The following is a 17,139-nucleotide window of genomic DNA, read 5'->3' as shown; positions in this document are numbered from 1 at the left end:
TAAACAAACATTTCATTTCTAACAACTACCCTACTGAATTTCTTATATTGACTTTGCAAGCTTACAGTTTTTCCAGTTTGCAACTGTTTATTATCAGTTATTGGGATATATCTAGAGGACAATTTAAAGTTGGCCAAATTAACAACAATAGCTACATGTATCTTTAAGAAGGTTGGAGGTTTTACTCATGAGCTAGCTGGTGCCTTAAATATTGTATGAAGGTACCTGAAATCTTCCTTTACCTTCAAGTTAGAAAAAATATATGACTTTTAACAGTGTAATTGTGATTTAAATAATGTAAGAAGGCCAAGGGGCACCTGGCGTTTTATTCAAACTTCAAGCTGGAAAATCCACACATGACTTTTCAAAGTGTAATTGTGACTTAAAGTTTAGACAGTAACAGACATGATAAGTTATTATATGAGCCGCATCATGACAAAACCAACATAATGGGTTTGCGACCAGCATGGATCCAGACCAGCCTGCACATCCACGCAGTCTGATCAGGATCCATGCTGTTTGCTATCAGTTTCTTTACTTGTTATAGGGTTTGTAAGCGAACAGCATGGATCCTGATCAGACTGTGGGATGAGCAGGCTAGTCTTGATCCATGCTGGTCGCAAACCCATTATGATGGTTTTGTCATGACACGGCTCATATATTAATGTATGAATGGTATATAATTACAGACAGAACATATCAGAGAGATATTACAGCGCCCTCTACAAGAAACTTGTAGATCCTGCACTGAAGACATCATCTAAACAAGCTATTTTCCTCAACTTGCTCTTTAAAAGTATGAAGAAAGATGAATCAGAGAGGAGGTTAAAGGTCAGATGTTTTTAGATATGATTTTTAAGGACAGTCAAATTCATACTTAGGACCACCTGCCAATAAAAACCCCATATGAAAAAAACTTGTTTTAAAAGTAGTGAAATGAATAAATGATATCAGAATTGTAACACTTTCTTTAGAAAGGAAGGAAATGCCTATGAAAGATTATGAAACATCTATGAAGTAAACTGATGCAACTAGACTTAAATACTATTTCTGGTTTATATATTTACTGGCCATGCCTGAAATATGCCATTGATTAAAGATTGCCTGTATTTTACCTAAGAAAATAAGATTGAGAAGTCCACCTTATTTGCAGTTTTTATATCAATGTATTCAAAACAAATAAAACTTGTAACATGTAAAAATTAATGATATCATGAAGAATGAATCGATAAATAGAGTAAAACATTAAAATAATTTGAAGCTTTTTAAAAATTGTTATGAAAGAGAATTATTTTAATGAAAAAAAAAAGTATTTAGGCTAAAAGAAACACTTGAAACATATTTTATCCCATGGTTGGTTGACCACAGTATATATTACTACTATAGTCTGTCCCATTAAAAATGGAAATGAACTTTTGCCTGGTATGAATTAATAAAAACACGTTGAATAAAAATTAAAACTTTTTTGTAAACTAAAAAAAAGTCACCCTCGAGATTTTTCAGGATTTTTCTCAAAAGTGTCTACTTTTCTTGTAAATCAAAGCAAAGTTTAATTTCTCTACGGCAAGTCTCTTTAGCCAATGCCGAAGTACTCTTCATTTGAAGATGAACGAGAGAAAGCAGTGTCATATTTCTAAAATGTACATGATGTTTTCGGGGTCGTTTCATGATTATTTTACAACCCTGAATCTACAAGATGTAACAGTTTCGTTGCAATGCATGGTAGAAAACTTTAAAATGAATAACAAGCAACAACTTGAACAAGATCATCGAGTCTGTGGAGTAGATTCTATCTAGAAATAGCACTTACTTTTAAGCTGAATAGAATCCCTATGAGTTTCGAAATAGATCTTTATAAACGTCACGACAAATTCGCATTCTGAAGATCACTTCATTGCCAGTTTATATCCAGTTCCGTAGACTTTGAAACTCCTGAATGGCATGACATTTACACTTATGATGATCCAGATTTTTTCATAATCCGTCTCATTATTAAAACATTGTTCCATTTGTGCAGTTATCTGGGTTAGCAAATGAAATATGTAAATGAAACACATCATAATGCAGTATGTTCCAAATCCATAATTCAAGAACGGCCCATAAATTTAGTTCGACAGCACAATGTTTACAGTATAACTTCCTGACGAAAAAACATTATTACGTCACCAATAATTTACGAAATATATGACGTAACAAAAATGCCTCGCGCTTTTTATGGATGATTCCAGTTGCGGCATTGGCAGAGGGCGGTTAGGCATATGTAACCTCATAAAGATAATTTTAAGCGAGATAAATTTGTCTTGATGGCATTTAAAATAATTTTTGTATACAGTACCCAGATTTTGCAGTAATTGTTAAAAGTGCACCTTCAATTCATATATTAACAATAAAACTTTTGATAACATTTAAATAAATTTAAACACACTTAATGGCATGAATCTATATGACAGAATACCTCTTCCATTAATTCACATATAAACTTCGTTTTGACTTTATGTTTTTAAACTACTTTATATATTTTTCAGAAATAATTTCCCTGCAAAATATCTCGTTATTCAAGAGTTCTGTAAATCCTACTCTTTTAGCTACAAAATATACCCTACATGTATGCGGTGTTATTTTCTCTCGCGAAAAAATATAGCTATTGTTTTTTCACTGAATATTTTCAAATTTTAGGAAGGCTATAATTATTTAGGACATCACTCTGTGTTTCTCTTTGACTCGATATCCCCTTCATATTAACATAGTATGTAACACTTTGAGTCTACAAAAAAAAACTTATTGTCCCTGATTAAACGCTCCAATTCAATCTTATTCTTAATAATATCAAACACTGCCGGTATTTCTGGACATTTTGTTAAATTATGAGACGGAAAATTAATCTGTATTTACAAGCTTAAAGTGTATAGGCCAACGTTTGGTTGCTCAAACTAGGAAGCATTTTTATATTCTTATAATTTACATTTTTCCACGCACGCGAGTCTGTGTTCTCTCATTAGCAAATGAGCTAGGTAAAGTAGACACTGTGCAAAAACAATACTAAACATATATTGAATCAGTTCCCCTTTCTATATATTTCTTGTCAGATTTGCATGCTAATGTTATATTTGTTGGCGATTTATACGTCAGGTTTCTGTTGTGAAAGTTAAAGGGAGACACAGGCAAAATTTTCATTTCTTAGTTTTGAGTTTTTCAGTCATTAAATTGTAAATGCCCTAAAAATGAATATACTAGACAGTCAAAGGAAAAAAACTTTTCTCCATATAAAGAGTAAAATGGTGGTTTCCTAACTTGACCCGCGTGGGTCAGGTTAGAGCGCTAGGATTTCACAATAGTTGTCAAAGTGAACTCTGGAAACGTTAAAGAACATGTATGACTTAGACTTGTTTCAATCATACAATATCCATAATATCTGTTATTGTAACTTCAATGGTTTGTTCAAGTCATGTGACTTGTTTTAAAACTATTTGGTGATTCTACTCGGGTCTAAATTTTGTTCAACATATATAGATATATTTACGCTTCAAACCCAAAATATTTAGAATTTAAACAGAAATTCATGCTAAAACTTCAAGAAATGTCATTTTAGCATGATTTGAATACATAAGATCATTTTAATATTTTTGTCATTATTTTGTCTGAATATCCCTTTAAAACCTACGAAAAGTTTTAACGCACGAACATCGCACCCGAAATAAGAAGGGTAACATATTTTTGTATCCCATCGGACCTGGTTGATTTAATTATTTTTAAATAGACGTGATACATACTAATGGACAGTATTCAGACAACTACAGAATTATGTTAATTAAACATTAGCGAAGAACCATTTTTTCAGTCTTCTAGCTAGTGTTCCCGTTCCCTTACGACGCGTTGCGGTATTCAACATACGCGCTTGATTGAAAAGCTATCTAATCAAATCACTTCATAATATTGCTCTTTTTCTCTTAAAAAGAATATAAAATATGGTAATTATATAATTATATAAATCTTTGTGTGTTATAATTTATAAAGCGGTTACTGATATTTCACTTCAAATGATTTTAAATTGATTATTTTAAATAATGGTTTGCTAGTAAAATTGCCTTTTCGACACCAACTTTGTTCTCATTTTTCTTTTTAATGATAACATTTAGCTATTGATCAGAAAGTGCATAAGACTAATCAATTTTTTACAATTACCGAGTACATTTCGACGAACTCTAAATGACGTATGTATGGGCGCCGCCATTTTGGAATGAACGTAACGTAAGTCAACGGGAAAAATATAATTTAAACATTTTGACCATATTACTGACTTTATGAAAAAAATAAAAACATGCCTAGAGATATTGATGTCAGGATTAACATGACATTTATTTAAATGATTTCACTATTATATTTAATAAAAAATGGAATATTCAAATTTGGTGGGACAGACTATAGTATTCCGTACATCCTACATTATCTAGTATGTACAGAAAATATATGGCGGGTAACTGACAATATTTGTATCTTGAATGAATCTGTTCATATTTGTATATTTATGATTTTAATACCTTGATATTTTTCAGGCATTTATCAAACGTTTACTGCAAGTGTGCTCACACCAACAACCAGCATTTACATGTGGAGCTCTTGTTTTACTGTCTAAGGTAAGATCCAATCAGCTTACTAGAAATGTATATAGTAACTTTACTAAAATACTGAAATTCTATTTTCATGAAATATCCAACAAACATGTTGAGGGTCATTTTGTGCGAGTACTCTCCTGATTAAATGTGCACTGGGAATGAACCACAATAACGTTTTCTTTATCTTCATATAATTTTTTAAAGGTTCATAAGTAGTTATATAAACATTTTCAACACAATTTTGACAATAATAAAACCTACGTCTATATGCATATTATAAGCTGTTTTGATTGTTATGCAGGTATTGAGAGAGAAGCCTGGTTTACTGACTTTATTACATAATGAAGAGGTATGTAGAAATTTTCTGACACATTCATAAGTTGTTTTGTTATTCTAGAAGGTTTTTATCTGTTTGTAATTGATAATATTTAAGTCAGCATGTTCAAGAACATAAGCTTATTTTTAGCTTGACTTTAGAGGAATAGAAGGAGCTACTGTACTCCTCCAGATGTTGGTGTCATATTATGTTTTTGTGTGCAAGTTGATATCTCTAAAACTACTGAAGGGAATGGGGCAAAACTTCACACACTTACTTGAGAGCATGATAGAAGCTCTTTAAGGCCCATATCTCTAACATGGATTTGACAGAATAGCACCGAGAATAGTGGAGCTCATTGCCCTACCAACAGCTCTTATTGTACATACAATGTTAATGCAAATATAAGTTTTTCAATTTTTATTGCTGTATAAATCAGTTCTCACTAAAAATAAACAGCCATATATATTAAAACATTATAATATTGCTAATTTGTGATGTCAGATTTTATTTGACAGTCATAACATTTATTCTCTGCAGATACATTTTTGTGAAAATTTTTTTTTTTTTTTCTTTAATGACAACCTTAGTTCAGTGTTACCACAAATAACCTGGAAAAAGGCATATATATCTAATAATGTAAGTACACTCAAACTGATGTTGCAAGTTTTCTGTATTGTAGGAATCTGATGATGAGGAACATTTCGTTGATCAACTAGATGAAGATGACACGGAAACAAGGCCTGGTACCTCTGGTGATGCTACATCAGGCAGGGAACCAGTCAAAAAGTCAAAGAAAGCTTCCTGGGTCCACAGAGCTAATCTTAATCGTAAGGCATTGAGAAAAATAGTTTAGAATTAGCTTGGATAAGTGGCATTTTGTTCTTACTAACCTTTAAGTTATAAAGAAGAAATTGAAAGAAACATCAAGCATCAGTCCTTGTTTTTGTCGGTGTGCTGGAAGCATTTTAATTAGAATGAATACTTTGAACATTACTGGTACTATTCCATGTCAGTGTTTCTTTTCAAATTTGCAGGTATAAAATGCATAGTTAGGCATATATCCATGAGTGTTTTATGGATCTTGTAAAGACAAATGTTTTGGTTGACCATATTGGTAATCTGATACTGCCAAAAAAGGGACTTGAACTGGAGCACACATACACAAATTAATTTTAATGAATTTTTTGTTTTTTAATGTCAATACTCAATCTAATTTGTATTTGTTTCCTTACAGTTGGTTTATACAGAATTTCTTTTAGTTTGATTGAATAGGAAGCTTATGGACACACAAATCCGTTTCTGGGACCAACCAGTACTGAGCAATGAGTGTAAAGTTTCTTGCAAACAACGGTTTGATTCAAACCCCTGGGATAGCTATCCTTAGATAGCTAGTCTGACGCATTAACCACTTGGCCATGCTGCCACTTACTTACAGTTAAGGTGCTGTTTTTGAAGAAAACAATGTTTATCTTCATAACAATGAACAATGCTTTCTTAACTTGATAAGTTTCTTGTTAAGCATTAAATCGTGAGAATGATGCTGAATAAAGGATTGTTTTATGTTTGGTATTATAGATAAAACAGAGAAAGCAGATTATGACCCATACCACAGAAACCCCCAGTACTGTCATGCTGAGAATGAATGCATCTGGGAACTGGAAAATTTTACAGTCCACTTTCATCCCACTGTGGCATTGTTTGCTAAACAGATTCTTAAGGTACAGTTTCGTCTACATAAGCATTATGTAGCATGTTCGTAACATCAATTACTTTGGGGCGTCCGTGGCCGAGTGGTTAAGGTCGTTAACTTCAAACCACTTGCCCCTCACCACTGTGGGTTCGAATCCCGACAGGGACTTTGGATTCTTTCATGTGAGGAAGCTATCCAGCTAGCTTACGGTACGTCAGTGGTTCTACTTAGGTGCCCGTTTGTGCCTGAAATAATGCATGGAAGGGCACCTGATGTCTTCCTTCACCAGTAAAGCTGGAGTATGGCCAAATGACCTATACTGTGTCGGTGTGACGTAATACCCAATAAAAAAACAAAAAAACAAAACAAAAACATCAATTCCTTTGAATTTGAAATAAATATTCTCTCTAAAGAAACACTAAAGGCTTGTGTTAAAACATACAGAATTTTATATCAGGCAGTATTATCTTAAAAAAGGCGGTATTATCTTTAAAAAAAACTTAATAAATTGTAATATAAGACACATCATTGGTAGCATTTTGTTACGTATAAATTTACCACTACTTCATGATATATTTTTATTTCATTTACATGGTGTAATTTTTGCCAGTTTCTAGGAGACATTTGACAACAAGAAATTGTGTTTATTGAAATATATGAAAATATTTCTTTTCTGCTGCTATAAGTTGTGCTTCCCTATGTGAAAGGTTACAGATTTCAAACATTTTGTCCTATAGTCATTTATTTTTAATCTTATCTACAAAAGTTTGTTAGATCTGTCAAGGTGCTGAAATATGATACATTGAAGAACAACTCTAAGTTCCATCTGCAATATTGCAGAATGGTTTTAAATCTGACACAGTTGACAGTTTAGAAAAAGCTGCTTTGACAGTATGATTAATATTTCAGGGAGAGATGATAAAATATACCAGTGATCCTCTACAGGATTTTACTCTGATTCGATTTCTTGACAGATTTGTCTACAAAAATCCCAAGAAAAAAGAACAAAGTAAGTGCAAGTCCAAAATATGAAAACTAAAAGTTTCAACTGATATTCATTGCAGTGTCTTTGCAGAGCTTAATATATTTAATGATGTAAAATTACTAGTAAAACATGTCTACCCTTGGGGGGGGGGCAAGCCATAACAATATTTTCTATGAAAGTTTAAAAAAAATTACATAAGTCTGTATGGTCTCCATTACTGTTGAGGACATGTCAGCTTCGTACAAAGAAGATATTTGTGTATGTCAGAGTTGAGGTGTTTAAGTTATAATCATTGTTGTTAAGACTTTGACATGACTTATATATTCAGCAAATCAATGATTCAGACTTGGGGAGGGGGTGGGTGTGGGTGGATGGCATTAAAGGTGTACTACTTTCCCTAAGATCAACCCTATGATTTTCAACTCTTTGTTTTTACTGCTGTTTGAAGATCTGCCCATTTACAGATTTCTTATAAATCTTTTAAATAAATATCATTTTAGTTGAAGAGAAAACAATGAGTTTGTCTAGGAAACAAGCTGTGCCAACAGGAATCAAGGGAATGCTGGTTACCAGTGACCAGTTCCTGCAGTTAAATGAAAGCAAGGTACCAGCTGATGATATTTTCTTACACAGGTCAGTATAACAATATCATTTTCAAGTAAATGGTAAAAATATGTGATACTTAAGTAGATAACTGAAAGGCCAATTAAGGAAAATATTTGCCTTTATGATGTATTGAAACACTGTTAGAGAAAGGAATAATATCAAACAAAATGAACTGTTAGTCATGAATTAGTTTCTTTGTTTTTCCCCATTTGACATCCTGTTATTGTTTTATTTGTTTATTTCTCCAGTTTTCAGACATACATGTGACTATGTTATTGTTATTATTGTGATTTATAATAAGTAAAATAATGTTGTGAAAGTGCTAGCGATGACTCACATTTTTCACAAGTAAACAGTCAGGACAACTTGATAGGTCTTGACAGGTTTCAATATCAAATTTGTAAACAGTATAGTGCTTAACTGTCGAGATGAGGCACTTTGTTGTTTAGCAATTTGATATCATAACATCATTACTATGTACATTTAATATTCGCAAAGCAAGACAAGGCCAGTATATATATTTAATTTGGTAAAGGTTAATTTGTAGCTGTCTAACATAAATTTATATGATCATTTGTTGCATAATAATTCAGGTACTTCCAACAGAAGGCATTAAAAGATGAAAAGAAAGTTAAGGATGAAGATGATAGTGATGTTGAAAGTGTTACAGATGCTGAATTTGACAACTTCTTAGGTATATACAAAAATGTTATTTAATTGTGTTACAACTATTATGTTCTTTATTGGTTGTATACATAGAAAGTGGCTAAGTTAGACATTTTCAGTTATATTACTGGAGGTCTTTTTGGTTATGATCACTGACTTTCAATCACTTGACTCTTACTGTTAAATACATCAGATAAGTGTAGTTGTTAAGTTGTTTAATTACCAATATTGCTATCCTGATATAAACATTCACATTATTTAAAATAACTTGTATCCTTTGTATTGTAGACAAATATGAGGGGCAGCTTGATGGTCATGATTTCACGGATATTGACTTTTCCAGGTAACACAATTGTTTTACCTTATTTTTTGTTAGTGATGAATTTCATATCACTCTTTTTTTTGTTAGCAGTAAATTTCAAATGAGGTTTATCTCATTAACTTTCAAATGAGGTTTTAGGTTATGCGAATTTGTTTTGCATCGATTGTGTAAGAAGATACAAGCTTTTTGAAACACAAGCAAATCCTCTCCTGGAACCAACCAGTACAAAGCAATGAGTGTGAACTTTCTTGCTCATGGAAACAATTGTTTGCCCCTGATGGGGTTGAACCCACAAGGCCAGCAATCCTTAGAATCCTAGTCTGATGCATTAACCAAGCCACCACTCTAAATGAGATTTTTTCACATTGACTTTCAAATGAAGTTTATCATCTCATTAACATAATATAAAATAATTATAAAAATGTTTTACTGAACCTGATAATTTTTTGTGTGTCTGTAGATAAAATTATATCTCAGACTGAGTTTAAGTAAGCTGCTTAAAGGAGTTTATAATAATTGTCAAAAAACATCTTTCGTAGTAGAGCCTGAAGGTTGTAGCAATATTTCTGAAATTTTGAATACAGTTTCTGTACTTAACACAATATTTGTAAGTTACATGAATGTTAGATAATTTATGGTAAAATCATTTAGCATGTATTTTTCCTCTCACTTTCAGTGAGTTTGGCAAGAAGAAATCTAAAAAGGGTGATGATAATGATGATGATTCTGATGATGACTTAGATGATGATCTCTCTGATGAAGAAATTGACTTTGAAGATGATGAATTAGGCAAAAGTATAGTTTACAGAGTGCTTGTAAATTGTCTATCCTATTGGGGTAGCATCTATCTAGTATATTTCTAAGGGGCACAAAGCATATAAATTAATGACGCTATGACAATTTGACAAATAATAGGTAATAGTAATGGCAAACAAGAGGTTCTTTTGATATTATATTCTCTATATATATCCAGATTAACAATTGACATTTATGGCCGATATAATACTCTATTTATGTCTAAATTTAATATTTCTTTGAGTATAGCTCACATAATTAATTATGTAATGCTCATATGTGTGTCAATGCTTATATTAGTAAGTCTCGAGTGAGTATGCACACTGCTTGTATGTTACTGAAGTGTATATGATTAAGAGTAACACAACAATTTTGTCTTTTCATAGTAACTTACACTAATAGATGCATTTCTTGCCTATTGATATGCAATATCAACAACTCGCCCATAGTGTATTGATTAGGCATACTTCAACAGCCAAGAAAAAATATATAGAAGAATAAACAATTTTTGTTTCTATTTGAATTGTTATTTAAAAAGTCTCACTCCATGAACAAATTATATATTAGTATTTATGTGAAATTACCAAATATAATATAGCTTATAGTGATCATAAAACCAAGACATAAAATATGAAAATTGCCTAAAGGTTAATAACTTTAACTTGAATTGATGGTGGGTGGTGGTTGATGATGATGTGTGATGATGTTGATGATGGATGGGATTGATTGGGGGTAAATGATGTATGTCGATGATAATTAATTATGATAATGATGATGATTGTGGTGATGATGATAATAATGATGGTGGTGATGATGATGGTAGTGGTAATGAAGATGATAATGATTTTGATAATGGTGATGATGATAATGATGATGATGATAATGATGATGATAATGATGATGATTGTGGTGATGATGATAATAATGATGATGGTGATGATTATGGTGACATGTAATGATAATCACTATGAAAATGGTTGTAAGATTGTTTTAATTATATTTAAGAATATTTATGATACTAATTCTGGTAATAAAGAATACTTACATTGTGATGGTATGGTTTTAGATGAGATGGAGGGCGGTGATAGTGATGATGATTTTGGTGATGGAGACAGTAATGATGATGATGATGACGATGATGAACCAGGGGACTTTGCTGATGCTGATGATTATGCTGATGATTTTGGTAGTGATGAAGATCAGAAGCTGGAGGGAGGTTTTAATGAAGAGGACATAGAATTTTCTGATGATAATGGTAATAATATATATATTTGTTATATGTCTATTGTAAACTCGTGCAATAACAACATATTTTTAATTATCCAAGATAACATGTTGTTAAAAATCAGGATGATATATATGTATATTTTATCAGTGATTAAAAATGGATTAGTGGTGTGGATGAGAAATTTAATTATTTTTTGTATGCCCACTTATGAAGATAGGCAAATAATTTATACTTCTCTCAATATATCTGAAAGAAACATAAACTTGTTTAAGAAAAGTTTTTGAAAAAGTTGCTTAAATTTGTTACAGTGAAATGAGAGCAATTAAACATAAAGTTAACTTTTTAGAGTTTTCTTAATGTTTTAATCTCCTCAGTGAAATTTTATTTCCACTTAACCTGCTTGAACCAAAGGTGATTAGCCTTTACCACCATTATAGAGCCCCTGACAGTCTGACCAGGCTCTACTGTTGGTAGCTACATTTTATACTTTGATATTGAAAAACTTTGAATTACAAAAGGACAAAATTTAATTAATGTTGAAATATTTTCTAGTTGTAACTGATATAATGCAACCGTATTATAAAATAATGGGCCTTCATCTTCATAAAAGAAATTTTAAAATTAAGTTAACATAATCTGTATGATATTGATCATAAGGTTTATGTAACTTTTATACCAGAATCATTTTGGATTTTGTTTGTAAATTTGTATTTTCAGATGATTTTGCAGATTTCATGCCGAAAGGTAAAAAGAGGAAGGCTACAGGGGAACCCAAAATGGCTGCCAAGAAAGGAAAGTACGTAAATTGTTGAATATTAATAATATTACATTAAGGTATTAGCACCCTAATGCATTACCTCCGCTTTGAAGAGTATTCAAATAGGCTAGAACTACTGTTAACTACATTTAAAATGAGGGCCATGGGTTCAATCCCCAGAAGGGTCAACTTTTTATGCCCCCACAATGTGGGTGCATATAGCGTTGCACTTGTCCGTCCGTCCGTCCGTCAGTCCGTCCGTCCATACGTCCCGAAATCTTGTGAACGCAACTCCTCTTAAACCGGATGGCAGATTTTGCTTAAACTTACAGGGATGAACAACCTTAATATGTAGATGGTAGTAAAGGAAGGAATTTTTGCTGTGACCAAAATTTAAGATTAATTATGGCCCTTTGTTGATTTTTACTAGATACTATATAGAAATTTTGTGAACGCAACTCCTCTTAAACCGGATGACAGATTTTGCTTAAACTTACAGGGATGAACAACCTTAATGTGTAGATGGCAGTTAAAGGAAGGAATTTTTGCTGCGACCAAATTTTAACAGAATTATGGCCCTTTGTTGATTTTTTCACTATATACTATGTAGAAATTTTGTGACCGCAACTCCTCTTAAACCGGATGGCAGATTTTGCTTACACTTACAGGGATGAACAACCTTAAGGTGTAGATGGTAGTAAAGGAAGGAACTTTTTGATGCGACCAAATTTTACAGAATTATGGCCCTTTGTTGATTTTTTTCACTATATACTATGTAGAAATTTTGTGAATGCAACTCCTCTTAAACCGGGTGGCAGATTTTGCTTAAACTTACAGGGATGAACAATCTTAAGGTGTAGATGGTAGTAAAGGAAGGAATTTTTCGCTGCGACCAAATTTTACAGAATTATGGCCCTTTGTTGATTTTTTCACTATATACTATGTAGAAATTTTTGTGAATGCAACTCCTCTTAAACCAAATGGCAGATTTTGCTTAAATTTCCAGGGATGAACAACCTTAATGTGTAGATGGTTTTAAAGTAAGGAATTTTTGCTACGACCAAATTTTACAGAATTATGGCCCTTTCTTGATTTTTAGTATTCAACTTGTGGCACATGTAGTCCAAAAAATATTTGACCTAGAGTCATAAGATTGACAGAACAGTGGCGTGTGGGGGCATCCGTGTCCTATGGACACATTTCTAGTTTTTCTTTCTTTTTTTCTTTTAACATTATTTATGTATCTCTCATGTCCCATTTGGAAAGAAAAAATTGTTTAATTTAGATTTTTTAATTTATATAGGTATTTATTGGCTAAATTATGCTTAATCTAGTAATAAATATGGTACCTGATATTTTCAAAGTGTAATATAATCAAAACTAGACGGTAAAAGTGTTTCATATTTTACAAGATCAACCAATATACCTTTTTAAAAATTTAGGGAAACTTTGGAATCAGGCACTCATTTGGGTAAATTTTAAGATTTTTTTAAATTAGGCTCCCTAAGTAGAAAAATGGTCAGACACGTGGTAAAAATGGGTGGGGTAGGGTAACATTTTTATACAGATTTCATAAATTTCAAGTAGAAACCATAATTTTGCTTGTGTGGATTGTTAGCTGAATGGTACTATTTGTTTCTTACCAAAAATTGATGGGAAAACATTTTTCATTAGAATGTTATTACAGATTATTTAAAGGTTCCGCATTTCTAAAAAAGAGCCCTCATAACATCCCAGCTTGAGTTCAGAAAAGTGGCCATAACTTGATTTCCGTACGGTAAACTTTGTTTAAATTTTACATACAGGTGTACTTTAAGGTATACATCTGACCTATGATGTCAATTTTTTAGTTTCTGATAGTGCCCATTAGGGTCCTAATACCTTAAGTAATAGTATATTCTTAAGAATACATTATTAACGTTTTAGGCCATCTTAGAAAGAAGTTATAAGCTCTTAAAGTTTAATCTTATGGACAAAATAACATAGGAGTACATGGTATTCAAAATATTTCAGACTAATTTGTTGATTGCAACAATCTGTCATTTATACTTTTATTAGAAGAAAAGTCTTAAAAGAAATAAAATTTTCAAATTCATTCAGAAACATAAAACACTTGTGAATTATCATATTGTTCATATTTTATACTTAACATTTTTACATCACACACAAATTTTATTCTATAATGGAATTACTTAAACGTTATTCTTTGATTACATTCATACAAAATGTGTACTTAAATTACATAACATCAGTATTATTCTCCCACATGTAATCACTATTATTAATGTATATTATTCAGGAAAGCCAAGCACGATAAGGGTGACTTATATGCTGCAGCTGAACAGGTTTGAAATGTTTTTTTTCTTTAACCTTTAACTGCTAAATTTTTGTAATGGATTTTGCCCTACTTTGAATATGAAAGGTTAAGGAATTTTAATATTAAGTTTAAACAATTAAGCTACGAACAGTATAGAGCCTGGTTGGACTGTATAGATATGCAGGCTGGCCTTGCTCTATGCTGGTGGCTAAGGCAGATCACTTGCGGTTCCAGCAGATTATGGGTTAAAGCTTTTCCTTTCATCAGTTGCTTGTATAGATAAGACTGATCTTTTCATGTGATGTATTGAATTAGTAAATATTTATTTTGAAAGTCACAAGTTGACTTGATCTTTTTGTGCTATGTAAATTACATTCTTGTTTATTTCATTATGAAGAAATAGGTAAAATATGTTGAATTATTTTGAATTTATAATAAACAGATTACTAACATAAGTAGGTTTTTTTTGGTGACTTAATAAACTTAGCTATCTTTCAAACATTTGTGTTTTTTGTCATGTACGGAGACCCCAACTTTGTTTTTGGTGTGGAGAATAGACAAATATTTCTTATTCAATTTACAGAACCAGTTTAAGTCTGGAACTATAATGTTGATTAGAAAATATTCAGAATAAATTACATACTTAAACATTACAAATATGATATTTCTGAAGATGTTTTTATAAATTTTTGTCACAAGTGACATCATACATCTTCTGTATGTTATATTGTTTTATATATATCAGTTTTCAAGCATGATGGATGATACTGCAGGCTCTAAGATGAACATGATTAGTTCTGATGCTCTCTCTAACACAGACAAAGCAGGTAAATATGTGCAGAAAATATATAATATAAACCGGGAATATATCAGTTTCTCTACTTGTTATAGAGTTTGTAAGCGAACAGCATGGTGCGGATGCGCAGGCTGGTCTGGATCTATGCTGGTCGCAAACCCATTATGTTGGTTTTGTCATGGCGCGGCTCATATATATTTATTGGTGCTTGAAAACAGCTCGCTTCCAGTCATATTAATTTCTTTGACAATTTTGAAAGTGTTAAAAATAGCCAAAATATTGCCAAGTGAACTAAATAAATACGTAAAGTAGTTTAGTCTAACAAAAGGCACTTGAAATAAAAATAAATTATATAATTTATGTCAAATTTGGAAAAGGCAATCTTTATTGCATTAGTAAAAGTGCAAGGAATAACGTAGTGAATATGGTGATTAAAATAAAAAATTCAGTCATATTTAGAAGGTAGGTGGTTCAACTCGGGTTCCCTTTTTTGCCCGAAATACTAGAATTGCATTGAAGGTCTTCCTCCTGAAAAAACCTGGAATGTCACCCTAGGACTATAACAGCACAGTTGGAAGTATTTATTCGTTGAAGGCTCTTGACTGTTGCTGGCTGATTATTTGTCCTTTTTATTGAAATCATTTGAATTTCAAATGGAGATGCGTAAAATTCAAAGGTTAATAAATCTGTTAGAAAAATTTTGCAGGTTAAGGGGTAATTTGAAATTCCCCTATTAAAATACAGAAATTTGACAACTGACAGTTCTTAGTCAGGTCAGACACCATGGACAATCACATTGCAAGCTTGCATGAGTATACTGATGACATATTTCTGTAAAGATTTGTGTAAGCATTAAAAGGGTCAAGATAAAGTAAGAGTGAGTAATTCTTGATTTTTCAGATGTGAAGCAATTAAAATGGGAAGTTGATAGAGACAGATGGCTGAAAGGAGGTAACAAAAAACATTTTAAGAAAGGTGGAGGAAAGTTTGCAAAGAAAGGAGGTCATAGACCTGGAGGAAAACCATGGAATAAATCTGGTAAACCTAAAGCTGGTGGCCCACATGGTAGATCAGGAAAACAACAAAATAAATCAAGGAAAGGCAAACGATAAATTGGACATTTGATTGAAAATGATGGGAAAAAAATCTAGAAAATAATGATACATAAATAAACAAATGAAATGTATCTTGTTGTTTATTTTTCTTTGTATAACTAGTTTAGAATATTTTATAATATCTGGTAAATTATTGGCATGTGTAACTGAATACCTGAGGGTTAATTATTGAATAATGAGAATTTTCCACTACATGCACCATCTGAACCAATCACACCATCTGACCCAATTGCATCATCTGAACCAATCACACCATCTGAACCATTCACACCATCTGACCCAATTGCATCATCTGACCCAATCACATCATCTGACCCAATCACACCATCTGAACCATTCACACCACCTGAACCAATCACACCATCTGACCCAATTACACCATCTGACCCAATTGCACCATCTGACCCAATTGCACCATCTGAACCATTCACACCATCTGACCCAATTACACCATCTGACCCAATTGCATCATCTGAACCAATTACACCATCTGACCCAATTACACCATCTGACCCAATTGCACCATCTGAACCAATCACACCATCTGAACCTATCTCACCATCTGAACCATTCACACTATCTGACCCAATTACACCATCTGAACCATTCACACTATCTGAACCAATTGCTATTTGAGCATCATTGAGGTTTTATATGTGACTTTTCATTTAACACTTCTAAACTTGCACCATCTGAACCAATCACACCATCTGACCCACTTACACCATCTGACCCAATCGCATCATCTGACCCAATTACACCATCTGACCCAATCACACTATCCGACCCAATTACACCACCTGACCCAATTGCACCATCTGAACCATTCACACCATCTGACCCAATTACACCATCTGAACCAATCACACCATCTGACCCAATTGCATCATCTGAACCAATTACACCATCTGAACCAATTACACCATCTGA

The 17,139-nt window shown here is 32.4% G+C and overlaps 2 protein-coding genes across 2 annotated transcripts in view; both read left to right on the top strand.

Annotated features, from left to right (window-relative positions):
• The window catches only part of LOC132730449 (CCAAT/enhancer-binding protein zeta-like), a 31,261-nt gene extending 14,981 nt beyond the window's left edge, over nt 1-16,280 (top strand). The window contains exons 17-31 of the mRNA XM_060716378.1: nt 690-831; nt 4,554-4,634; nt 4,915-4,962; nt 5,612-5,759; nt 6,508-6,650; nt 7,532-7,631; nt 8,108-8,240; nt 8,807-8,907; nt 9,168-9,222; nt 9,878-10,016; nt 11,002-11,251; nt 11,942-12,020; nt 14,281-14,326; nt 15,044-15,125; nt 15,995-16,280. Coding sequence (XP_060572361.1) covers nt 690-831; nt 4,554-4,634; nt 4,915-4,962; nt 5,612-5,759; nt 6,508-6,650; nt 7,532-7,631; nt 8,108-8,240; nt 8,807-8,907; nt 9,168-9,222; nt 9,878-10,016; nt 11,002-11,251; nt 11,942-12,020; nt 14,281-14,326; nt 15,044-15,125; nt 15,995-16,206 — 1,759 coding nt within the window. The 3' untranslated portion in view covers nt 16,207-16,280. The remainder of the gene's footprint in view (nt 1-689; nt 832-4,553; nt 4,635-4,914; nt 4,963-5,611; nt 5,760-6,507; nt 6,651-7,531; nt 7,632-8,107; nt 8,241-8,806; nt 8,908-9,167; nt 9,223-9,877; nt 10,017-11,001; nt 11,252-11,941; nt 12,021-14,280; nt 14,327-15,043; nt 15,126-15,994) is intronic.
• Nucleotides 16,281-16,377: 97 nt separating this feature from the next.
• LOC132730439 (accumulation-associated protein-like) lies at nt 16,378-17,005 on the top strand (the record flags this gene model as incomplete). The annotated part of the gene is made up of 1 exon (XM_060716367.1): nt 16,378-17,005. A coding segment is annotated over one exon (468 nt), but the record flags the coding sequence as incomplete, so codon positions are not given.
• Nucleotides 17,006-17,139: the final 134 nt, after the last annotated feature.

Source organism: Ruditapes philippinarum, unplaced genomic scaffold, assembly GCF_026571515.1.
Source record: "Ruditapes philippinarum isolate M1 unplaced genomic scaffold, ASM2657151v2 ctg7288_1_1_1_1, whole genome shotgun sequence".
Taxonomy (NCBI): domain Eukaryota; kingdom Metazoa; phylum Mollusca; class Bivalvia; order Venerida; family Veneridae; genus Ruditapes; species Ruditapes philippinarum.
The sequence above is the reverse complement of the archived record's forward strand: the minus strand, read 5'-3'. Positions and strand labels throughout refer to the sequence as shown.